At 33.8% G+C, this 27,519-nt stretch overlaps 1 protein-coding gene and 1 pseudogene across 6 annotated transcripts; both read left to right on the plus strand.

The window, feature by feature from the left end:
* The first annotated feature begins 190 nt into the window (after positions 1 to 190).
* On the plus strand, positions 191 to 27,519 carry LOC125062389 (mothers against decapentaplegic homolog 3). Of its 6 annotated transcripts, XM_047668286.1 has the most exons (13): positions 3,337 to 3,496; positions 3,604 to 3,713; positions 6,596 to 6,689; positions 11,244 to 11,349; positions 11,766 to 11,862; positions 15,566 to 15,658; positions 19,563 to 19,642; positions 20,364 to 20,550; positions 21,688 to 21,785; positions 22,285 to 22,392; positions 22,929 to 23,073; positions 23,300 to 23,427; positions 24,866 to 27,519. In XM_047668286.1, the coding sequence occupies exons 1-12, from the start codon at positions 3,479 to 3,481 to the stop codon at positions 23,421 to 23,423; spliced, it is 1,260 nt and encodes a 419-aa protein (XP_047524242.1). In that variant the 5' UTR covers positions 3,337 to 3,478; the 3' UTR covers positions 23,424 to 23,427; positions 24,866 to 27,519. The 6 variants fall into 6 exon arrangements, with proteins under 6 accessions (XP_047524237.1, XP_047524240.1, XP_047524239.1 ...); XM_047668281.1 differs by lacking the exons at positions 3,337 to 3,496; positions 3,604 to 3,713 and adding an exon at positions 191 to 674; XM_047668284.1 differs by lacking the exon at positions 3,604 to 3,713 and having other exon boundaries at positions 2,973 to 3,496; positions 19,566 to 19,642; positions 20,391 to 20,550.
* On the plus strand, positions 11,492 to 11,610 carry LOC125062893 (annotated as a pseudogene).

Raw genomic sequence — 27,519 nt, forward strand, 5'->3', positions numbered from 1 at the left:
GAAGTTATATGTATTTTGTTGTTGAAGTCATGATTTGATTATGCCAAGGGCAAATTATTATTCTATAGTCTTCCGATTTATTCGTCTCAAATAGTCAAGTCTGTAATCTGTGCAAATTGTATATGCATACCTCACTTAATACCTATGTAGAATACCATTATTGATTTAATACGATTGGACATTGCATTGCCCATTTGTGCGAACTTCACGAGTCTAGCTCTGATTATCGTGTACGAACTACTAATTATGAATTATTAAATACAATTAAAACTCAAGAATATATACTCGCCCAAAAATGTCTCGGTGAATACTTTTGTAAGTGCTGAATAAAAGGTGTAGTGAAATATTAAGTTTCGCGTTATAAATAGTGTTAAAGGACGAATCCTATTGACAATGATCTGCCATTAATTTTACTGTGACTTCTAATGGCTGAAGCCCTTAACTTGTGAATCCTATATAAATGATCGAAACATGTTTCCCTTAACACCGCCCGTGGTAAAGCGCTTATTGGGGTGGAAAAAAGGTCCTGAAGGGACATCAGCCGCCGAAGACAAATGGTCGGAAAAGGCCGTGAAGAGTTTAGTTAAGAAATTGAAGAAAACTGGAGCTATCGAGGAGCTTGAGAAGGCGTTGTCGAATCAAAGCGGTCATACCAAATGTGTTACAATACCAAGGTAACATATTTCTTTGTTCATCCACTTAGATAAGAGTTCCCTTTAATAATCTTTTATAAGAATTACTGTGAGAAATCATTTAACTTAATTTTATCAGCTGATAAGGATATTTGTTTTTTTATTCATATAAAAGATTAAAAGGAAAAAAAATGAAATACGCCGCCAGTATGGCGGGAGGAGGGGGAGGGTTATCACCCCCAACCCCTTCCAGCAACAGCCGGAAACAGTTACTTAAAAAAAAAACCTTTATTAATAAAATGTTCACATAATTTGAAATACACTGTTATTACTTACTGTATTGTGTTGTTTTTTATTTATAATTTTATAGCTTTAATTAGCTCCATAAAGTGTTCTTTTTTTTATTTCATATTGTTATGCCACCACAAATATTTGTTGTATTATGGTCTGAAAAGCTTTCAGTGTTATTATAATTGTCTTTTTAAAAAAAATTTTTACTGCTCTACACTAGAACTCAATTCTTTGTGTATGAGTCCCATCTTCAGCCACAAAAGGGTTAGGTATCATGATCTGAGTGATTGCCTTTTTAATGTTTGTCACCCATGCTTTGCATAAACAATCATATGCTTTCCAGAAGTCGGTGTAGATGGTTGTGCCAACTTCTACATGTGGCACTAATACTTCAGCTGACCGAATATTGTCTGGACACACTTCCAATCTCAGATCTTCCGATTTGTCTTCTATCATACCAATGACCCAATGGCCCTTCTACAATATGTCGTCCTACAACTATTAAAGAATTAGTTAATAAGCTAAATGAGTAAAATATTTTTTAAATGTGATTATAATAAGTTTTTTGGACATCTCTGCTGCTGCGGGAAATGCAGCCCCTCCACCTTTGCGTACCAAAGCACAGGCATTTTATTCAATTCTATGCTCAGTTACAGCAGATGGGGGCTGCTCTTTCTCCACGCCTATGGATTAAAAACAACACTTTGGGGGTAGAATGCTATAAAACAATTTCCTCGATTGTATTTTCATTTCCCAAATTTTGATTCATCAATTTGGACTATCTTCCCTGGGCCATCAATGTATCCTACAACTACATTTTTATCTATTTGATATATAACTATAGTTTATCTGCAATAATTATTTATGATTGCTCGGCTTATGCATTGTTGTCTATTTTCTTTATATGCGGAGTTCATTGTATTGGCTGTGTTATAGCTCCATTTTTGCGAAATTATGAATTATTTATATTTATTTGAAAACTGCTATACAATTGTGTATCAGTGCCATCTATATTTAGTTAATACCATTAAGATAAAAACTGTGGCATGGTTACTAATTCTTTTAGATAGATGGCGCACAGTAAAATTGCAGCCATAATTTCCTGCACAATTGAATTTGCTTGGCAAGAGGACTTAATTAAGTTCTGTAGATTTAATAAATTTTTCATACAACTGGCGGGAATCTGCTTTTCATAATATGTGCGATTATTGAAGATATATTATTGTCTTCCTCAAAAATTTTGCGCTTTTATTGTTTAACTAGCTGACCCGGCTAACTTCGTTTCTCGTCACAGTCTAATAATATCGTTGTTAATATAGTTAAACTTATATAAGGGTAATAACATTAATACAACTTTTTTTGCATATACATAAATGTTTTATTCCTTGCGATTGCGAAATAATAATGACAGTTTTACACATTAGGCCTCTTCTCTCTAGCGCTAATATTGCGATACTGCATAGTAAAGCACTTTCTGCTATACAACATTGTTCGATGAGGTAACACATTTCTTCGATCAAGATCAAAGCCTGGTTATGCATCTCCTCATTAACGTCAGTCGTCCAGTCCAAGATCGGAATTGCTTGAAGTGACGCGAATTCGATGTAAAACGTAATTTCGTCAACAGATGGCACCACTTGTTACATTAGTAAAGTTAGTTCATTAATTTATTATTATTCGATAACTTATCCGATATTTTATTACTTATTCTGCTATTCGGACCGGAGATGAATCCACCAAAAAAGAGATAACTACCATCGATCGAGCCGATCTTGAGTTAGTGGTGTAACTGACACGACTTTGTTTTATATATATTTAGATATAAAACTATACAAGTGGCAAGTTGTACAGAGATGGCGGTTATATGTATAATTTCTTGTTGAAATTAAAATTATTATTCTAGTCTTCCGTTTTATTCGTTTCAAAATTGTCAAATCTGTACTCTGTGAAAATTGTATATACATACCTTATATCTATGTAGAATACCATAAACCATTATTGATCCATTGTGCTCACTGCTCTCCCAATTTGTGCGAACTTCACGAGTCTAGCTCTGATTATCGTGTACGAACTACAGTACGAAGTACGAACGTTGGTCGTCGAAGTAATTAGTATTGAACAAAATGGCTGAACTATGAAGACGTGTTTATGGCTGACGCACAAACTGTGCGGGCCAGGAAATGGGGGGGAAAAATCTAGTAATTATGAATTATAAAATTAAAACTCAAGAAATATATACTCGCCCAAAAATGTGATTACTTTTGTAAGTGCCTAATAAAAGGTGTAGTGAAATATTAAGTTTCGCGTTTCAATACAAACTCAATAATTATCAAGTGTTAAAGGACGAATCCTATTGACAATGATCTAAACATGTTTCCCTTAACACCGCCGGTGGTAAAGCGTTTGTTGGGGTGGAAAAAAGGTCCTGAAGGAACCTCAGCCGCCGAAGACAAATGGTCGGAAAAGGCCGTGAAGAGTTTAGTTAAGAAATTGAAGAAAACTGGAGCTATCGAGGAGCTTGAGAAGGCGTTGTCCAATCAAAGCGGTCATACCAAATGTGTTACAATACCAAGGTAACATATTCCTTTGTTCATCCACTTAGAGGAGTTCCCTTGAATAATATTTTATAATAATGATTGTGAGAAATCATTTAACTTAATTTTTTTTATTTATATAAAAGATTAAAAAGAAAAAAAATGAAATACGTCGCCATTATTGGGAGTTGCGTGTGGGAGTGGGGGAGGAGGGGGAGGGTTATCACCCCCAACCCCTTCCAGACGCCGGACACAAGTACTATTTTTTTTTTTTTACATATTTGAGTAAATATTTGCATTAATACAAATATTTAAAGCAGAGTGTTGTTTTTTATTTATATACATATTTTTATAGCTTTAATTAGCTCCATGCAATAATTATTTATGGTAGCTCAGCTTATGCATTGTTGTCTATTTTATTTATATGTGTTAAATGGCTGTGTTTTAGCTCCTTTTTTGCGAATATACATATAACAAATAGAACACATGTTCTAAATCTATTTTAATATTTTTGAAAAACGTTTCTTTTAAGGAACTTTCCATTATGCTTTGCGATTTCCTTCATACAACACTTTTTTTAATACTTAGACGTAACTCCGGCAGTCAAAATGACTTGGAGGGGTTCCAATCAAGGTCCCCCGAGACTCGTACAATACAATTTATTTCTATCTCCAACTGACTGATTAAAACTTACACATATGTGTATTACAATTTACATAAACCTGACAAGGCTTAGAATATCGGTGTCTACCTCAAATAACAAAATCTGTTAGTTAAATTGATAAAACACACTTGGACTTTGCTCTGAGTAAGATAAATGTCTCGTTACTGTAATATAAAAAGAGAATTAGAAGAAAATATTAAATTAAATTTTTTTAGACGTTTAAATCATTCCTACTTCTGTCTTAAATCTTCACTATGTTTTACAATGCACATAATAATAATATGAATAAGAAACTGATGTTTTACGGTTCCTAATTACTGCAATGTCATAGCTATATTTAAAAGAGTTCTATAGATTTAAGCTGCACAGAGTGAGATAGGAATGCTTTACCGCTTTCCTTTATCATTTCTTGTCTGTACTGCTAACTAATTAATCAGACAAAGATCAACTCCACCTTCCATCAAATATAATGCAGACAAAGTAAAAAAGAATAAAGCAAGAAGGTTTTTGGAAAATATTATCTATTATAAATACTAAATCAGTCTATGCTGTTTTGTTATGTACTTTGTCTGTTCAATTGACACCGTCTCTTTAAACAAGTCTTACCAAATATTTTATGACAGTTTTCTGAGTGATAAAAAAACATTTCATTCCAGTTACGACATCATTTGAAGTCGAAAAACGATGCACTACTGGAAATTAAAAAAGATAATAGTATTTTTTTTAATAATTCGTTAAAATATATATTCTCTATTTTACTAATTTATAAACGCGTTAAAAAAATTACCGCGAAATACCACTATATTTTAATTCACTATATTAATGAAAATATTATCATGAATGCGTTTTTGTAGAAAACTAAAAAATTTTTTTTTTAATAATTAATAAAAATAAATAAAAAATTAATTAAAATTAAATTTATTAATTAATAAATAAATTAATATATAAATAAATTATTTAATTAATTATATTATATTTTGGTCAATAAAGTGTGCTTTGTGTTCATCACACGTAAATTAAGATAAAAGATGTCAATACAAAAGCAGAATTTATTTGCACAGGTTTCTTTTGTTATATCGATTCAAGGCTGACCGATGAAATAATTATCGTTTAATTTCTAAACGACATGAAAATTGCAAGTGCGTTGAACCTTCATTTTTCATTGACCAAAACCGGAAAATTCAACATGGCGCGCAGTATTCTAGGAAAGCCCCCACACCTAAAACCCGAGCGATTCGAAAATTCGCAATGCGCATAACATTTTCAGCGAACATTGATCTTTGCGATTTGGTAGCGTTACTGCAGACAGGACGCATATCAAAGCGAAGGTCACGCAGGCGTCAAAATAGAAGCTTTGCCAAAATGGCTGCCGGTTCTTAGTCCTTTATAATTTATGAAATATTTTTAAAATTAATTGTGTATTAGATTAATTAATTGTTTCTTGTTATTTGTGTGTGGGTTATATATATATATTGCATAAAATTCTAATTGGAATCTGATTGGGTAAGGTCGCCATTTATCTATAGTATACTTCCTGATACACAAATCTAAGCTAGTGTTATTGTGTTTTGTGAAAAACTCGTGAATTTATAAATGAATGTTGAATTAAATTGTTATTTATGTTAATATAACTTTGTTTATCTTTAGGTTATGCTTATCATTAACTACATAATTATTACTTAAAGCCTAAAATTTAATTGAATAAGGATTTACCTTTAGAAAAAGTGACAATAATAGTAAATTTATAAAACAATAAGCATTTCATTTAATAACAAACTCAAATATTTAAATATATTTTCATTTAAAATATACTAATTATAGACATTCTGTTGCAAAAATAATGTAAGAGCACTCTCATCTTAAATTATTGATTATTTTTAAACAAACCATTTAAATAAATTATAAAATTGTTGTGGATTCTATTAAAAATTACCTCAATTTGAATTTCAAAGAACAGTTTAAAGAAGTAGTTGCAGTACCTAGTATTGTTTTTCTATTTGTAACTATGTTTTTGTCCTTTTTTTGAGTCTTGGTATCCATTGTTTGGGTGGTTGTAGTTCTTTTAGGGCTTTCCTTATTACTCCTGTTTTAGTAATATGATTTTATATGCAATCCATTGTTTTCTTTGCTTTATCATTTTGTACCAAAAGGAATATCTGTATAAATTTAATTATTGTGTAAAAAAAAACATAACAATTTATTGCTGGTTTAGTAGCTATCTGTGTGTTTTTAATAATTGTAGTACTTTACCAATGTAGTTAAGTATAAACAGTTGATAATGATGCGATTATAAGATGTGACTAGGAACATGATGTAACTGCTTTACAACTATAAAATAAATTTGTTGTGATTAAAAAATGTTCAGTCAAATCATCAGTTCTCATTCGTTGTACTGCCTTGATTTGATGTTCATTAGTAGTCACAGTAGGACCGAGTACATAGTATCACCGGAATAAATAGATTTCATTTTTCAGGGTGAAGCCGAATGATAATATATTGAATGGACAATATCGCAAGGGGTTGCCGCATGTGGTTTACTGCAGGCTGTGGCGCTGGCCGCAGCTACAGGTATACCATTTGAATTTTATAACAGTATATTGAAATTGCCAAATATTTTTATGTCCAATCTAATACAGTTTGGACATTCGGGTGTCATACTTAAGTCTCGAATGCATCTTACCAAGCCTGATAACTTCTATATATATATATATATATATCAGATTATATATCTTTTTTTTTATATGGAATTGATTCATATAAACAATTGTGTTGCTCAAAACAAGGATATTTTATTATCAACACACTATGCTAATTACATTATTCTAAACCTAAATAACACTACCCTACCTGAAAACAAGGAAACAACATTAAAAGTTTATTATTAAAATTATCAATTCCTTTTTACAACAATTTCACAATTAACCAATACTGAATTTAATAATGATGACTTTTCAATTGTCAAACTTCAAACTGCTTCATACAACCACGATGGCTGATGGCGCCATCTAGTACATAACAAAGAAACATGCAAGTTTCTGTACATATATATATATATATATATATCTATCGTTTATTTTTACATGTTATTGATCAAGAGCCTTATTTAAAACTTGAGCTTGGATGCCATAGATAAGAAAACAGACTTGACACTCACCACTAAAGAGACAGGTTAGGTCAGACATAATCATATTATGTGCGCAATTAACACTTACTTGTATGATGAAGAAAAACATTGTAAGGAAAGTTTTATTGGGAAGAAAAGTACAAAGACTTATCAGACCCAGGAGGCTGGCTACTTGTCTAAAAGATCAATGAAACAGAATCCAAAACCCATATATAGTTGCAATGACACTAGATTATTAAATTGTGTTAACTATAGTACTCTTCCCAAATAGTTTACACTGACGAAAAGAAATAGTGCAATAGTCGATTAATTTATTTATAAGGATAGAATAACCAAACCAATTTGACTTAGGGTCCTTCAAGAGTGTACCAACTCCTAAAAGGCCGGCAGCACTCTTTCAAGCCCAAGGATATCTATGGGCCTATCACTTAACATCAGATGAGCCTCCTGCCGGTTTGCCCTTGGTACTATAAAAAAATATCTCGCTACAGTAGAACTACTTTAATAGTAAAAGGTTAGGATTTTGGTTGTAGCCTAAATAAGAATATTTATATACAAACAGAATGGTGTAAACACATAACAAAAATATTAAAAACTAGCTGTGCTCAGCGGTTGCGTCTGCATTAATTCGGTAGCATATTCAACAAGTCGCTCTCCTGCCGCCGCTCACCACCGCCCCCCGCCCCCCTCCCAGTGATACCTAAAAATCGCTTCTGCGCAGGAAAGGACATTTGTTCAATATGTTTGCCCGGTATCTCTACCTAAAGGCACACCCAAACGATAATTATAATATCGATTAGGGAGCGATTTGAAGGCGACGCCACTGCGCGCGCAGTCCCGAGCCACTGCGCGCGCACCCGACGCGTCTGGAACGCGAGCTCGCCTGGGACGCGAGCTCGCGGCGTACCCTCCCCGTTTTGTGGCTCAGTAGCAAAATGGAATCCGACACGGCAACATCGTGGCTCTTAAAAATTCTTTGGAGCAAGGAGTGGCGGTGTTTCCCTTGGAAACAGTGCGTTAATCCATAGAGTCGTGTATAAATGCCGGGCCATTTCGAATAGAATATTTTTTTACTTTTTGCTGAGACTTAAATAAATATGTAGGAGTAAATTTTAATAATATTACATTACTTCGTTAATAAAGATGTTGTAGTATTTCCCTATAATGTAAGTTGACTTACATTGTAGGGTCAAATCGAATCAAAATCCAATCTATAAATCGAAAACTCAAATTTTGGGCGTGTCTCGCGATGTTCTAATAAGTGGTTCTACAATTGAAAATCGTTGAGCTCCGCTAATAGATAGCAAGTGCATATTTGTGTTAACCAGCTGGATGTAATATTAAATTCGGTAAGTAATGAAAAAAGCTTCATCATAAATTGTTTAGAAGTAATTGCGATAAAATATAATTTGATTAATTTTATATTAGGATTTTAAATTTCGACCTACAAAGAAGTGTAAGCGGACCATCTTATTAAACTGTAGTTACTTCGTATTAATTTCGCAAAATTAAATAAAAATACTATTTTCGATTTTCAAAGGGATTTGTACCCAAATTCGACAAAGATGAAAATTTACGTTCTTTGATTATGTATAATAGTTTATGTTATATAAAGTCTTATTTAGTCATGGGAGTCAATTTCTTTGTCTCTAATTATTTTTTGCAAATTTTGTTAAACTTTCAACCCGAAGGAATGATTATTACACCGGGGATCGAAACCAGAAATGTTTTTTGCGTTATCCACCGAGCCACGGAATGGATTACTAATAATAATACAATTTATAATGTCTCCTAACATTTCCCATTTACAAAGCTAGTGTAGTGTAATTAATGAACGTTTCTCGGGTAAACTAGCCAAAATAATCTTATAGATAATAAACATCATTTCGAGAGAAACGTCATCTAGAAATCAATTTAACAGCCTGGCCACGGGTCATTCGCCGATGCGAATATTCGCGCGGTGCGAACGGCGAAGCGTTTAGCGACTGAAATAAACTCATAGCAATGTACTAATCAAGCCACGCGCAACGGCGACCGGCGAAATGTACCGAGCGAATCGAGCGGGCGACTGGCGTCGCGTCCGGCGAGCGATACAAAGGCATAAATCAGTACGGCGCAAGCCACGGAGTCGAGCGACAGTCGCGGCGAATAGAGCAGGGATTAAATAAGTTTAGTCGTTTTCGCGGCGAAAAATGAATACAGAGTTTTTTATTACTGAAATACTGGCAAGACCAGCTATTTGGAAGTCTGGCCATCCACAGCATAAATTTAATATACCTTAATGTCAAAAACAATTTTTCAGCGGCATTTAAAATTCTATTTGCATTAACTTTTTTCTCCAATTCTGGTTGAATATTCATAAGAATTGTTCTTGTGGAATTCTCCATCTATACCTCGATTCTTATTTAAATCATGTACTCCACAATCTCTTCCAAATATTAGGTCTTGAACCAAAAGCTATTACTTTCCAAGCAATATCGAGATGATTTCGATAAAGACATATCGCTATCGAACTTCCTTACTGGTCGCGGCGGCGAACGTGACTGGTGCGTGGCCTGCAAATGGCGCCGCGTGAATGGTCGCCTCGCCTCTCGCTTCGCCGTTCGCACCGCCGATCCCCGTGGCCAGGCCGTAAGACGGCAAAAAGAAAGAGTCGCCTAACTCTCGACAGCAGCTGTGCTGAGACAACACTCTTGTTTGTGAGAGTAAATTTCTGATCGCTCTTTTGTTACAGTGACCGCCTCCGTAATTATCTGTTAAATTACACGTTAACGCTGATAATTCTTTAAAATTAAATGATGTGAGTGTACAAAATGGCGTCCACGACGCTGCGCAGTCGCGGTGCGCACGCCGCGAAATGGCGTCGCTTACAAATCGCTCGCAAATCGCCATTGTTGCAACGCCCTTAAGCTTTTCTCGGTATATAGACTTTTAAATCTTTTTTTTGTTTAAATTGTAGACGCTATCTTCTTTTAAACTATAAAACACTGCTCTATTATATCAATAGTTTCAACAACGCATAATAGGATTTTTTATTAGTCTGTTACACACCTTGTTACACTATTGTAATTTTATACACAACTCGTTACGAGTATACACTTAATGTAAGAGAATAATAATAAATATTTATTTATTTAATTTTGACTCCATTTCCAGTCTTTGATTATTTAATTGTAATTAATTATTTGCTTGCGATCAAAAACTATATACACGCACACTTTTTTTTTAAATATTCTCTTAGCCTCTTAGTATGTTCAACGGGTTTAATGGGGAAAGAGTTTTTTTCAATTGGTCCAGTAGTCTTGGAGCCTATTTAATGACAAATAATCATTTACTATATATGAGGGGCCGTTCAAGTATTACAGACACCGGCAAACTTCTTGAGCATTAAACAAGGGAGTGGGGGAAAGTTTTTCAACTGATTAACCAATCATGCGATCGACACGTCACTCTCCCGCCGCCGCGCACACCCCGACAAGAATATAATAATAACAAATGTATTAAAAACTAGCTGTGCTCTGCGGTTGCTAATTCGGCATATTCGACACGTCGCTCTCCCGCCGCCGCTCACCACGTCCGCCCCGCGGCCCGCCCCCCTCAGTGAAACCAAAAAATCGCTTCTGCGCAGGCAAGGACATTTGTTGAAAATGTTTGCCGGTATCTGTATGCAAGCACACATTATCCCCTTTGATTTTCTTATTTGGTGATTACATCAACAGTAATTATTTACTTTTTTACCATGTCTATGCTTGAAAACGAAATGCATTTCCGAGGATTCCCACAAAAAATTAATACGTTTCTGTACTATTATTTTTGAGAGCTTTACTTACTTTTGCTGACAAGAGGAATGGGGGGGGGGGGGGGTTTATAAATTGCAGTAAATATGCTTACGTAATACTTGAATGGTCCCCGAATAGAAGAACAGTGGCGCTGCAACTTGGTCTTGGCTTTTGATTTCTGTGTTGTTTTTTCTTTTATTAATAAATGAATAATTTCAGAGCCAGCATGAATTGAAACCGGTGGATCACTGTGAATACGCTTATCAATTAAAGAAGGACGAAGTCTGCATAAACCCATATCATTATAACAAGATTGATTCGCCAGGTAATTATATTATAAACTTTATTCATAATATTATTGAGACAATATCCATCACACATCTTGATTGACGTTATTGGAACGAAGTTCCTTATCGCGCGTTGTGAAAGGGGGCTAGACGGAAAAAATTCTTAAGAAAAGTTGTCACGACACTTTTTTTGTCTATTGTAATACACCGGTTCTCGTCCGATCACCGAAGTTAAGCAACGTCGGGCGAGGTCAGTACTTGGATGGGTGACCGCCTGAGAACACCTCGTGATGTTGGCTTTTTTTTTTTTTTTGTCGTAAGATTGGTGTCGAGAAAATCTATCATACTGTTATGATACCAATTAACATATAAATTAATCGAAAGGAATTTCGTTCCATCCGGGTGTCCCTTGACACCTCAAAAGTTTTTTTATTTATTGTAATTATTGTTTCAGCTCTGCCACCAATTTTGGTGCCTCGTTGTTCTGAAAACGAGACCAGGGCTCCTCCACCATACACGGATTATCAGCCGATACATGAACATACAGACAAGTTAGTATATACATGTACCATAAGTTAATGTAAATTCGAAGTGAAATACCCATACGTTGTCTATAAATAACGTCGGAGTAGGTTTTCTAGAAAACGTTGAGTGTCACCGTAACGTCAATTAGCGGTGCTGTCATTTGCATGACGGCCGTCATAGCGGTGATAAACATTAAGGTGGGAACTGACCAAAGTTACTAGGTGTAATGTAACATGTAATGTAATGTTACACAGCATTCGTGCAGTCAGTACGTCGTGTTTTGGGGAAACCAGCGAGAAACGAGCCGCTCGTTGCTCGCCTTGAGTGCTCCACCCGGCTGTCGGTTTTTTGGCGAATCCTTTGAGTCTTACGCGGTTCGGTCAGTACGCTCTTTGTCAAAAGTCGTTCCGAGCGCACGCGCGTAGCGAGTAATCACACGTCAATCAATCAATCAATCAAACATGGAGTGGGACAAAGAAAAATCTCTGTATTTTATAGAACAATACAGAGAAGAGGAAGTGTTGTGGAACCCAGCTCATCCAGAGCAAATAAATTCAACAGTTCTTCAAAATCGATCGGAGACATGCGAACAAAGTTTTTATACTGTCCAGTAATTTACATTTGGTTTTTCAACGTTGTTATCAATGACAAACCACCGCATACGCCTCTGTTTTTAAATAAGTTTAATGTCCAGTAACGTTTTTTCTTCTTCTTAATTTGGATGAAACAATAATTAAGTAGAATCAAAGATACCAACGCGTCCTCGCTGTCGGCCATCTCGTGAACACTGGCGGCGAAAGCGGAGCACAGACGTTTGACGAGCATGTTACGCCGATTTTAACACACAGCGTAACATGCTCGATGCGTTACACGCTCGTTGCGAATACTACATTACACATCGTAACTTTGGTCAGTTCCCACCTTTAGTTCAACGTTTTTCGCGTGTAGCGGTGCGCATATTTAATTAATACAATGAGTGGAAACGTGACTTGGACGAGCGAAAATGATTGTTTTTTTGCATTATGTTAAAAAGTAAAGAGGGCCGTTATTAATAAGCGTAAAGTGACGGCCATTAGTTAACGGCAACGCTTTTCTAGGAAACCTAAGCTTAATGGCACACGTGTTAATGCAATTAACAATAACAAAGGCGAGATAGCTGTTTATGACCTGAGGTGTCTTTCTTGGAACATTCGGCACTTCAAGTTTTGGTAGGGGAGCCCAAGAGGGGATTTCGGGATTTACTAAAGCGCGGCAGATTAATATATAGGGGGATACCTTGTACCCGGTTAAGTACCTCCACAAAATATGAGGCCCATATATAAGGCCGCCCGTGAAGGAGACAGGATCAGATTAGTAAAAAAAAATTGACCATCAGAAATTCCCGAGCGCGTCAGATTAAGGTAGGGTGAGTTAATTACATCCTAAAAAGTGTATATTCCACTAATCTGACAATTTGAGAGTGACGGAAAAAAAGGGGAGGGCAACAAAGTTGTAAAAAAAAACCGTCATCTCGACATTCTTGAGCGTAGCTAATTTTTTTTTTATTTTGAAGGAAATAATTCAAGAATAATGAAAAATATATAATCTGACGATTTCCGCAAGCCGAAATAACAAAAAATCGTCGATAAAGTTAAATGCGTGCAGCTGCGTGATGCCTACATTTCCTTTAACCGATCGGAATCTACTAAACGGCGTTCTAAATATTTCCCTCAAAATTACATTTCCTGTGAATTTGAACCGATTCGGACCGATAGATTTTGGGAAAATTTTGAAAAATCTTAAAAAAATAAGAAATATATTTTTTTTAAAGTGGTTTCTTTATCGATCAACTTCAAAAACTAATCCGTCTTTGAGCTTGAAAAACCACGTCGATCGCCACCAAGCTGGTCAAAAGCGGTTGATTCGTTCGAGAGATATCGTGAACGAAAGAAACCCGAAAAAGTGTTTTTTCGGGATTACTCCAAAATTTGTGGTTCGATCAATTAAAATTGATCAAAAAAAAAACAAAATTACTTATGATGATGATAAAACTGCGTCGAATGCCGCCAACCGCGTGAAAATTGCTTGATCCATTCAAAAGTTATTGCGGTTTGAAAATTCCAAAAATAGTGTTCTATAAAAATTCTAGTAGGGCATAGATGCTATCAATATCTGACGCGCTCGAGGATGTCCATGCAACAGTTTTTTTTTACATATTTAACTATCTATAGCCGCTTCCCCCACCGATGAAAAGGAATTTATCATATAACATTTTTTTCTTCTTTTTATCTAAGCTTTGCATCCCAATAGGTCTCTACGACGCTCGAGTAAATCCCCATTTAGCATCGTGGGCTCCCCTACCATTTGGTTTTGTAAGCTAAACAATTTCACTTAAGTTTGTTGTTGATGTCTAAGTATGAAATATTTCTTCGTAATATAGAGAGCTTGTGTTATAACGAATCGCGTTATAAAGAGTTTATACTGTTTTCTTTTTAAAATACATAAATTAATTTTACATCCTGTCTAAAGTGAAGTTGTAATATTACATAGTAGTTGAAGAAATTTGGCAAGTGACAAAGATGGCGTATTTAGTTCATATATATATACTAGCTGATCCGGCAAACGACGTTTTGCTATGTATATTATTTATAATAAAAAATAGGGGTGAAAATTGGGGGTTGTGTGTATTTTTTTATGCTATAAATATTAAAAAATAATAACCCTAAGTACCCTTAACATTTAGGGGGATGAAAAATAGAAGTTGTCCGATTCTCAGACATACCCAATATGCACACAAAATTTCATGAGAATCGGTCATGACGTTTCGGAGGAGTAACTACAAACACCGCGACACGAGAATTTTATATATAAGATAACTCGGATAAAGAGAGATGAAACCCGTTTGAGGAGGCCTATACAGTAAACCCCTATAACGCGTTTTCTATCTCCCATATAACAACCTATTTCCCTACTGTTACGCGTTTTCCTATAATGCTAATTATCCTAAAAGGCCGGCAACGCGAGCGAGCCTTCTGCCAATGTGAGTGTCTATGGGCGGCGATATTATGTTACATCAGATGAGCCTCTTACATAAAAAATCTGTTGAAAAGGTTCAAAAAGGGTGACCGGACTCGGTCATCAGTTTAAAACAACCCTCAAATGTGTGTTCTCACTAAAGAGCATCTCAATTCCTGTGGACTTGGTTTAATGATACCTTTTTTGAGCAGTGTTGGCCTAGTGGCTTCAGCGTGCGACTGTCATCCCTGAGGTCGTAGGTTGTAGCACTTTCTTGGCTTGCCTTAGACCCAAAAAGTCGACGGCGTGCGTTTGATACAGGAGGCTGATCACGTACTTGCCTATAAGATTGACAAATCATGAAACATATACAGAAATCTGATGCCTAGACCTAAAAAGGTTGTAGTGCCACTTATTTATTTTATTTTTAATGATACCTTTAAATCATATTCAGTAAGATTAAGTGCCTAAGTGCTCTGACCGTTGCTTCTCTTTCAACCCTTTAAATTTAAAGCACATTCTTTTAGTGCCTCTTCATTACTGGAGGTTTGCCGTCAGTCTCTTGAAGCATGTTTTATCCTGTGCCACATGCATCAACTGTTGCGCAGTCGCAACACCACTCCCTAACGTTGCAAAACCATGAATTCTTCCTTCTACCACGCCGTTTACCCTGGATTTTACCCCAAAAAATATTCCATTAATTTTCTTTAACATTTGTATTTTGAACTTTTATAGCGTTATGCAAAATGGAGTAGTGGGCGCTCATAGCGCCTTGTATCTCGAGGCAACGCTGGGACAGCAAGTACCTGGCAACACCACAGTACATCTGTAAGTATTTATAAGGCACACTAACACATGCAAACACACGCGACATATAAAAACGCAGCACATGCATTTGCATCAATGACAAGTGTGCACATAGGGTAACATTATAATGATAAAAGAGAAAATTAATTATATTTCGACTTTGCAATTGTTGTTGTTGTTGACGGACCAATAGTGACTGCAGCATCTTACTCCTGAAGATACGGAGACCGACATTAAATCTCTGTTCACACTAGTCGGCTGTCACGACCATGTCATGGCCACGACCGCAGCTGGATGGTGCAATTTAACAGTCAAAAAGAGGCTTCTGTGCACGGTGGACGTCGACGAAGCTTTTATTGTGATGGAATTTTGTGGAGGAATCGAAAGACAGCTAAAAATAGATGATATCGGCTGCACCCAATTCTGAGGGAAAGATTTACTTTGGGAATATTTCAGAACTTAATAACTGAACTAAGAAGTGACGACCTTAAGTTTTTCAATTATTTTAGAATGACAATACACTAAACGACCTATTCTCTAATATCAGGGAGCATAAACTATCAAAATACAAGTTACAGAGACTGACCAAAATACGACAAATTTGAACAGCGCCATTTGCGATCGTATGCGAGCGTTGATCCGACACGTTTATTTTCCGAACGGGAGGGCTCACGAAAACACACGATATTTTTTGTCTGATCCGACACAAAATCGTTGCCGGACAAGTGTGAATAGCTTCATATAAAATGTTATGCTACGACACACGATAAAAAAACGGGTGCGTGTACTTATGTACGCGCGTAAATAGTTATAATTCTTTGGCATTATTAAAAATCGTTTTTGATTGCATGCAAATAATTAATTACAATTAATAATCAAAGACTGGAAAAGGAGTCATTATAGTCTATAAAGTTCAGTTTACATTTGAAAAATTAAATAAATTAATATTTATTATTATTCTCTTACATTAAGTGTAACATAAATTCTATTATTTTTCGAACGTTGTTTTTAAATTATGTCCAATGCCGTAGCATCTTCGGTGGGCAACTTCATTCTGTTAATTTTGTGTCTAGCGCGCGCATTCTAAAATTTCACTTTCATCAATTTTTCATAACGCGCCTAAAGAAGTATAACTTCAAAAAAATATATATTTGAAGTGGCTGGAGCCCCAAATGTTTTATTATTTAATATAACTTGTACTTATGAAATTTAATAACATATTTATATTTTCAATATTAAAAAAATAGTATGGTAATGTTTTTTAATTAAATTTTAGAGTACTATGTACTCTGCGAACATATAAAGATGTCGATAGTGCAATGTCAGTAGCATGTTTGTTAAATCTGTGCAACCGATTCTGGATAAACTTTCCAATATGGATTTGAATGCCCATATTTTTTTGTAGATAGTACTCACTAAAAGAAAGCGTTACATTATATTTACTTCCCATACAAATGGGCAAATAGCACGCCATAACAAAATAAATTTGACAAATAATTGATATCAAACGTCAATCACTTCACGTTTCAATTAGTTCCAAAAAAAAGGGTGCGTGTAACTTATGTACGCGCGTAAGAAGTTATACTTCTTTGGCTTTCTTTATTTTTTTTAAATATAATTAATTAATAATTAATATTTAACGTTAAAAATTTAATCATATTTAATATTTAGTATATTATTCAATTATTAATTAATATTAATAACAAGTATAATTATTTATTTTTATATTATAATATATTATTCATTCAATTTCATGACTTGGTATGTTTCATAACCTTTTAACTAAGTAACAATAGGTCTTTGTGAAAAAGAATTGCTAAATTTCTTTGAAAAAATAATGAAAACTCCTTTATTTGTTTAAAAGGTAAATGTCATTATGGTCATTCAAAATTCTTGGCATAGCTGCTAACTTCACGCATATTCTATTTTTTTTTACTTGTAGATAGTCTTTAGATTCCCATCTCGCACGCGCACGCTATAATCACACTGACAACTTTGTGTCTCAGGTGCGCGCGCAGCATAAAATTTAACTCTCAACAATTTTTCATAACGCGCCTAAAGAAGTATAACTTCAAAAATTTGAAAATATCGATACTTTAAAGTGTTTACTTACTTTATTGCCAAAATTTTATATCCAAAAAGTACTCAAAACCGAATCATAGCGCCCCACTATCCACGTGGAATGTAAATTTAAGAATTATAAATATATAGTAATTTTGTATCTTTTAATGCATGCACATAATATTATTATGTAATAATTAATTATATGATATACTTAATATATTATTCACTATGGAAATAAAGAGGCTATAATAATAATAATAATCGAGGCACCGCTGTTCATAACAGTATCCACCTCTGACCAGAGATGTCGCTACATGCAATATAAAACGCGCTTACAAAGTATGTGAGCTAAAAGATATAAGAAAACTATTATTTTAACTATTATTTATGACATCTTTTTATTTAACTGATTAAATTTTTGAAATGACTTGATTCATTTATCAGTCATAATGATTACTAATTACTATCACTTTATAAAACCGTTAAATTGGTGGTGACTTAAACGGAAAATAATTTTTTTTGACCTTTAACATTGAATAAAATAATTTCGGGAATGATGGGGAACTTTTATATATTTATAATGATGTTTTGAAAGTTTGAACAATTTTCCTGATTTTCAGCTTGGGACGTAATGTACCTTCGAATGTCTAAATTGGCCGGAGTAAAGGTGTCTTTATTCATAAAATAACTGCGTGCGTACAAAGTACACATTTCAGAAGTGAAACTTCTTTGGCAAACCAATTTTTAAGTCTTGTTCATTTTTACTAATCTAAAACTTTAGATTTCCGAGACTTGAGGGAGGGAAAAAGGAAGATTATTGTAATTTAAATAATAAAAGTGTTAATAGGCTATTTGATAATAAATCGACTGTGACTTGATCCTATAACCCCTAGATGGGGCAGAGTCCACATTGAGTCTCCATCGCGGTAGGTCTTTAGTGTCTTTAGTGTATGGCCTATCCATTTCCACTTGCGTCGCTTGATCTGCTGGCTGATCGGGGTTTCTCGGCAGCGCTTCCAAAGTTGTTCGTTAGAGATCTTCTCGGGCCAGTAGTTACCCAGGATACGGCTTTTTGCTTGCGGGTTGCTCGGGCCTTGGCAATGCGTGAAGCAATGTGTATACAACAAAAAAAAATGTATATCTATAGTCAGAAATAAATCTGAATTGGTCACAAATTTCACTGGAAACCGAAGTTTTGTCTAAATTTCTTGAAAATGAATTTGTAAAATGTATTTTTTGAATATCTATTATTATTAATAATAAAAGCCTGTTTTATTTCCATTACAAAAGTAGAATATACTGCTTAAATTTTTTATATTCATCCGGATAACCTAACTTGCTTCAGTACCATGGGAACCAAATATCTCTATCCATTTATTTCTTCATTCGCTTCCTGCTAATGCTTTTATATCTTTCCACCTTTTTCTGCCTTTCACTTTAGGTGAGCAGTTTTGGCCTAGTGGCTTCAGAGTGCGAATCTCATACCTGATGTCGATCCCCGGCTGCAACAATAGACTTTCTTTCTATGTGCGCATTTAAAACTCGCTCGTACGCTGAAGGAAAACATCGTGAGGAAACACGTCTTAGACCCAAAAAGTCGACGGCGTGTGTCAGGCATTGGAGGCTGACCACTCGCCTATTACATTTAAAAATGATCATGAAACAGATTCAGAAATCTGAGGCCAAGACCTAAAGAGGTTGTAGCGCCACTGATTTATTATTGCCACTTTAGGTCCTATCATCTATCACTTTTGTTTTTCTTATTTTTAGTACACTTGTTTCCATTGCTCTCCGGCATTCTACTAGTTTATATGTTTAGTATATAATATATCTTTTGTATATGTTTGAAATGATTTGTCAGCAGTTCGTCGACGGTTGAAACTCCACCCCCAGGGTATATGAGCGAAGATGGAGACCCAATGGACCATAATGATAATATGAGTGAGTGTGTTGACCGATTTTTATATTATTTTTTTAATTTAGCATTTATAGTCTATTAGAAAATTATGATAATTATATATATTTAATTTATTAACAAATAAATTAGAATTTTTCTTGATACTTTTCATAATATGAAATAAAAGCCTAAATATAAAAATATACAAATTTTAAGTGTTGATTAATAATAATTCAATTTGATTTTTTCATAGGTTTAAGAATAACTTTATTTCTCATAAGAATTGCATACAAAATTCACTTACTGAGAAACACATATTTAAAACTAAGATTAAAAATTAAAAATTAGAGCGCACAGATGTAGGTACATATATAAAATAACAAAACAGAACAGCACCAAAAATGTGGGTAGACATAATAAACTTGATCAGTCAACCAAGCAAAACACGGATGTACGAATTTGATTTTTTACTAGATGTGGCATTGATGGCATAGTCTGATATAACAAGTTTACATTGATTATTTTATAACACTATTTTATTTTTAGTTTATTCCTATATTTATATATTTAGGGCATGTACAAGGTTTATAAAACATTTTTACAGACTAAAATCACTTTTAGGCAGATTTTGGTCAATATCAAATACAATTCTTTAACACCGTGAGGAGTGTTAGTTTTTTCACCTTTTAATAAAAGTTAATTATTTAATTATTTATAATAGCCAATGTGATAGTTCTAATAACAATACCCTTAACCATTTTCCAGACTTGACTCGTCTGAGCCCCTCACCAGGAACATTAGGGCCAGAGACAGCCCCAGTGCTGTACCATGAGCCGGCCTTCTGGTGCAGCATCAGCTACTACGAGCTGAACACCAGGGTCGGGGAGACGTTCCACGCGTCGCAGCCCTCCATCACGGTGGATGGGTTCACGGATCCCAGTAATAGTGAACGGTGAGGAGGATTTGATTGCTTTGTTTTATAAGAAAACTAGCTGACCGTGCAAACGTCGTTTTGCCATGTATATCATGTATAATAAAAAAATAGGGGTTGATCGTAGAGGGGTGAAAGTTAGGGATTGTATGTATTTTTTATGCTGTATCATAAAAAAATAAAAACAGAAAAAAATATCTAAAAATAAAAAAAAAATATTTAGGGGTGGACTACCCTTAACATTTAGGGGGATGAAAAATAGATGTTGTCCGATTCTCAGACATACCCAATAAGCACACAAAATTTCATGAGAATCGGTCGAGCCGTTTCGGAGGAGTATGGCAACGAAAACTGTGACACGAGAATTTTATATATTAGATTTTAATATACGTTAGATAAATTAGTAGATTTTTTTGAATATACTAAATTTTTATTTGTTTAAACCAGAACTTCGTTAAATGAGACGTTTTTTCTGAATTTTGGGATATTAAAAAAAAAATTATATCTTTACTTAATCGATATTTGAAAAAAATTAAAATAACAAAAATTTTAGGTTTCCTTTATAATAATGTTATTTTTATCAGAATTTAATTGGATGAGTTTTTGAAGTTATAGTTCTTTAGGCGTGTTATGAAAAATTGTTGAGAGTGAAATTTTACGATGCGCACCTGTGACACAAAATTGTTAGTGTGATTATAGCGTGCGCGAGCGAGATAGGAATAAGACAATCTACAAGTAAAAAGAAATAGAATATACGTGAAGTTAGCAGCTATGCCAAGAATTTTGAATGAACATAATGACATTTGTCATTTACCTTTTAAACAAATAAAGGAGTTTTAATTATTTTCTGAATTTTGAGATAATATCATCGTTATTAGTCGATATTTAAAAGAAAATTAAAAACACCGTCACAAAAAACCGACACACTGAAGTTAGCTATAGTCAACATTTTAGTTTTTTTTATTGTCAAGGTCGTTTTTTCTACAAATTTTTGAAAAGATTTTTATCTTGTTACCTCAAAGTATAACTTCTAACGCGTGTACATAAGTTAAGTACACACGGTTTTTTTTAGTTTCTTAGGTCGATTAAGAAATTGTTATTTATAATGACCTGATTTATTAAAATATTTGTTATTAAATACAGATTTTTTTTTTTCAGTTTCTGCCTCGGTCTCCTCTCGAACGTGAATAGAAATGAGGTTGTGGAACAAACACGCAGACATATTGGGAAAGGCGTTCGACTCTACTATATAGGTGGTGAGTGTATGGGCCGATTTCTATTATTTACCTTAGGTTCGATTCCCGGACAATAACATTTTATTTAAGCTCTCAAACATGACGAACCGAACCAATTCGGCTTAGGGTCGTTTAAAGATTGAACCAAATCTTAAAAGGCCGGCAACGCACTCGTTTTTCGTATTTAGTGTCCATGGGTTGTAGGTTTATCCGAAACCATACGACCTAGGGTACTTTTAAACCGATTCTTAAAAGGCTTGCAACGCCCTCGTGAGCCCTTTGGCGGTGAGTGATCATGGCTGGTAGACATTTCCGAACCAATTCGACCCAGGGCCATTCAAAGAACGTACCAATTCTTAAAAGGCCTGCAACGCACTCGCGAGCCCTCTGGCATAGTGTTGGTGTGTGGTATCACTTAACATCAGATTTGCCTCCTGCTCGTTTGCCCAAAAAAAAAAAATACAATCAATAACACTTTTATAAAATATCCAATTTTTTATATTAATTATATAAATTCTAGGTGAAGTGTTCGCGGAATGTCTCAGCGATTCATCGATATTCGTCCAAAGTCCGAATTGCAACCAGCGGTACGGCTGGCATCCAGCCACCGTGTGCAAGATACCACCAGGCAAGTAAATATATATATATACATACAGTCAGTTGCTTATATTTATTGTTATAAATATTTTATTATAAAATAATTATAACATTTTGAGTTCCTGAAGTTTTTCAAGACATATTTTAATAAAATTCCCAATTAAAATCACTTTTTTAATTTTTTAATTCATGGGACAAGCCAAAAGCGTGTTTTAGACTAACAAACTTTATATATTAAAATTAATTAAAACACCAGTTTTGACACATGATCAATTTTTAAGGAAAACATTAATCTCGGTTATTCAGGAACAAAATGAGTTTAAACTTTAAATAATTCACTTATTTTAAATTAATGCATTTTTATTTTAATTCACTTAATTTTTTATAATCAACTTAATTTTTAATTGATTCACTGGTTTTTAATCACTTCACTTTTTAAATAATACACTGGGTTTTTAACAATTAACTTATTTTTTAAGAATTAACTTATTTTTTAAGAATTAACTTATTTTTTAACAATTAACTTATTTTTTAACAATTAACTTATTTTTAAATATGTTATTTCAGGTTGCAATTTGAAAATATTCAATAACCAAGAGTTTGCTGCGTTGCTCAGTCAGTCAGTCTCTCAGGGCTTCGAAGCGGTGTTCCAGTTGACTCGTATGTGCACTATACGGATGAGTTTCGTCAAAGGATGGGGTGCTGAGTATAGGTAATTAGGCAAAATATCTAGTGAAAAAAATATATATAAAAATGCCTAAACTATGAACTGAAAGAAAACAGTTTTTAAATGTTTAAAAGAAAACTTGTCATTTAAAAAAGCCTTAGATATAAAAAAAACTTTTATGTTATAGAGATAGCTAAACGTAAGAAAAAAAAACCTTTTTATTTCGGAGGTAATTTTTGTTCCATATAAAAATATAAAAACATATTTCCAGACGTCAAACCGTAACATCGACGCCTTGCTGGATCGAACTGCACCTGAACGGACCCCTGCAATGGCTGGACAGAGTTCTGACGCAGATGGGTTCACCGCCCTTGCCGTGCTCCTCCATGTCTTGAAAAGGTAATTAATTGATTTGTGAGCTGTCAAAAATAACATACAAACACACAAAATAACATTATAGCGATATGAAGTCAAATTTATAAAAAAATATTGATTTTATACGTCACGTGACGCAAGATGAGTAGAAGATGACGTAACATGCTTGTACATAATGAATGCCGTCCAATACTGTCTTGGTAAAATTTTGTCCGAGACTGATTTTAAATTAATTTACGTATTGTTTACAAGCATATTGTTTAATTTTAATTTTCAAAGCCAATACTAAATAACATGTACGACCGCCGAAGGGAGCGTTCAAGTATTACGTCACGCAATTTTTGGAGATTATTGACCCCCCCCATGTAACGCACCGTAACGTTTTTCTGTACCCGATAGTAAAACGTTTCGTGACCACCCAGTGACTCTTTATACCTAAAAGTTACCATTATGTGGTGTGAAAGTAGTGGAAAGTCGAAAATAATATTAACAATAACGTGTAATTCAATCCCCGCCCCGCATCGTAACGTTTTACAAAAAGACCCCCCTCCCTTCCAAAATTCGTTACGTAATACTTGAACGCCCCCGAAGGAGTAATGGACGGCCTCCCTTTCCACTTCTCATATCTTCTCTACTATTTACCTTGTCCCGGTCTCTTTTTATGTTCCGGGGTCTCTAGTGAGCGTACTCTCCTTTTTCTTATCGCAAGTGGGCATAGACCGATTTCATTTATTGAAATTAAATAAAAAGAAAATAGTTACCCTTAGACTTACGCCCTTATTGAACGTGAAACTTCAATCTCAAATTTGTTTCACTGAGGATGAGATTTTAAATTGAGATAGGAACATGGACTGTACAGTTTAGCTTATGTCCCATACCCCGGGCAATATTAGGATCATAGTATTGTCTTTGATTGATATAACTTTTACACATTTAAAGAAAAAACTTTTGACCGGATTGAAGTTATGTATTATAAATTTAAAAAAAGAAGAAGACGGCCTAAAATTGATAAACACCTGGGATACAATAATATCCAAATTAAAATCTCAAGAAAAACAATCCGCGAAAATAGAGGACACCGTGAGCCATTTTTGCCAAAACCCTCCATCTTTTAGTCGATACCAACTCCGGGGAAATAAATACAGATAATGCAAATTTCTCTACAGCTGTGATACTTTTTGACATCCAACACCTTTTGTCTACTGTCACCGTGACCACGCACGCTGTAAAGCACGCGAAACGTCGGATAAATTTAAAATTATGTTAAATAGTTGTAAATTTATAATAATACATAACTTCAATCCGGTCAAAAAGTTTTTTCTTTAAATATTAGGATCACTTGGAGCTGTTTCTATATGTTTTTTTTATATTAATCATACAATCAATCTTTGCGACTATAAGTAGATACGTTGAGAGCCTATTGATATAATATATAATGTTTTAATTAAATTTTTTTGTTCAGGTCTTTACAACTGGGAACGCTCAGCTAAGTGTAGTTCAACAATTACCTCCATAATGAGTCTAATTATAAAACAGGCTGTGATCTAAGCATATCGGACGTCTAGAATGTCAAATGTCAAACGTCGACTGTCAACTATCGAATGTCAATTGACTAATATCGAATGAATATATATATATGAAGTCGTGAGTTGATTCAATTGTTAACTCATTTACAATGAAATCGGTAAAAAATTACGATTTTTTTTACTTAAATTTATTTATAGACGACGGAATATGCTTGGGTACAGCCTGACAGGTTGTTTGTGAATATGTAACTGTCATATTTTGACAGGCCGATTCAAAAACTCACTGACAATAGGGGCTGTTCAACAGCCCACACTGTTTGAAAACCTCAGATTGTTTGCCTACATTATTATAAATGGGCTATTTAATAGCCCTTACAGATCAATACAGCACTGAGATGGTAGTGTCATTGTTTTCTAAACAGTACTCCTACAGCCCTTTAATGGGCTGTTAAACGGCCCACAAAGTCAAGTACAAGTCTTAATATTATTTCCTAATGACATTGGAATAGTCAAATTGACATAAATATATTCACAAACATACATAGTATTTAGATTGATGTAAATTCGCATAGTATATTATCATTGCATGTTAATTATTTAGGTACTGTTTATGTCAAAACTGTCATTTGTTTTTGTGTCAACTGTGACATGGATTTGACATCTTTATTAGTTTTGACAGAGAGTGGCCAAAAATGTGAACATTTTTTGAAAGAAACTGAATAGAAATAATAAAAATATATAAACACCTTACGTATATAACTAGTCCAGCCATAAGTTCTGTTACAAGTGAAATTGCTTTTTTTTAAATGAAGTAATGTAATATTATTAAAATGTGATTATTAATATATAAATATAATTATAATATAATTACATATTTATTGAAGTCTCAGCAAAAAATAAAAAAATATTCTATTCGAAATGGCCCCCATGTGTTGTTATTTGATAATGAACACGAAACAATATGTGAAATGGCGCAAAATCGAAAGAAGATTTTAAAACGAGTTCCAAATTCAAAATAATTAAAAAGTTGCAAAAAAAAGTTTCTATGTAACAATATCTATGGCCAGACTAGTTATACAGTGAGGAACACTTATGAATAAAGAAAGTATAACTTACTAAAATATATTCAATAATTGGCCACTCAAATAAAAAACTCATTTAAAACATATCTTACTATTTAGACGTTTTAGTTAAATAAAGGTTTTAGGATGTTTTTCCGGATGTGGAGTTGGACCCGTTTGGTAGGTAAGGATGGTATTACAAAAATATTTTAGCGTCGGCCAATACCGTCAAAACCTTAAAATGTTTGGTATATTGTTTAAAAGTCTCAAACAAACATTCGTTGAAGCAGAATTCAATCCCCCCCAGAAAAATGAATGAAATTGATTGAATTAATACCACGTTGCAGAGCTATAAGTAGGAATTACATTACGAAATTTGTGGCATTTAAATCACAAAATTACTTTCGCATATATCAAAACTACTTTCGTGATTTAAATGAGTTTTGACTGAGAAGAGTGTCTCATAAAATATCTAAACAAGTTATAATGTGTCGAAAAGTGTTGCCAACACTGCCTTTTTTATGCAATTGAAATAAGTCTTTATCATGCTAATTCTGCACAGGTGATTTCGCGACACTAGTTTCACGTCGCATCGCCATCATGAAAATAGTTGCATGAAACTAATTTCGTAATGTAATTCCGGCTTTATTGAAAATAAGGGATACGCCAAAATATAATTACAAGAGTTTGATACATGCTATCGTTGTGTGTGTGACATTTTTTGTAGATATTGATATGTTCTTTAATATTGTGGAACGTTTTTTTGTTCTATCATCAATAGCAAATTCGTTACAACATACTTATATAAATCTTTCCTCTTTATAATATTAGTGTAGATAACTATTGGTAGGCTGTGGATAGTAGCTATTTCGTATTTTGTAGGAGTTTATCTACTATATTAAACACTTATCTTTTTTAAACTTATATGAAAGCCTATTATGTACATATAGTTATGATTGAAAGATATTTAATTATTTTTATTGATTTTTGTAAAAGATTGAATTTTTTTTATCTTTAGTATATTTGTTTTTTGTTATATATATAATTCATACGTACGAAATAAATAATTAAGATATTTACTAAACTGGTTAAGTTCATTTATTTATAATGAATGACACTGACTTTGGAAAATCACATAAACCGTAACCCATACTTCAGTTTATCACGTGGTGATAGCTACTTTTTTTTTCAAATTTTTTGTAATTGTGATTATGTTTTGGAATTGTGATTATTTTTTTGTAATTTTGATTGATTTTTTTGTAATTTTGAAGATTTTTTTGTAATTTTGATTTGTTTTTTTGTAATTGTGATTATTTTTTGTAATTTTGATTATTTTTTGTAATTTTGATTATTTTTGTGTAACTAGATTATTTTATTTTATTGTAATTTTGATTTTCTGTTTAATATAGTGAACACGTTATCAGGTGATAATCTTATATTTACTTAGTATTGAGTATTATATTATTTTTACAAATCTATTGTAACTTACAGCATCTAAATTAAGTTATTATATGATTTGAATTTTTGAA

This window comes from Pieris napi, chromosome Z, assembly GCF_905475465.1.
Source record: "Pieris napi chromosome Z, ilPieNapi1.2, whole genome shotgun sequence".
Taxonomy (NCBI): Eukaryota; Metazoa; Arthropoda; class Insecta; order Lepidoptera; family Pieridae; genus Pieris; species Pieris napi.

Excerpts from the sequence above, each read along its gene's own strand:
- LOC125062389 (XM_047668281.1), top strand. The coding sequence starts at position 472 with ATGTTTCCCTTAACACCGCCCGTGGTAAAGCGCTTATTGGGGTGGAAA. Across the intron at positions 675-6,595 it reads AAATGTGTTACAATACCAAG|GGTGAAGCCGAATGATAATA; the intron begins GTAACATATTTC and ends TTCATTTTTCAG. Across the intron at positions 20,551-21,687 it reads GATCCCAGTAATAGTGAACG|TTTCTGCCTCGGTCTCCTCT; the intron begins GTGAGGAGGATT and ends TTTTTTTTTCAG.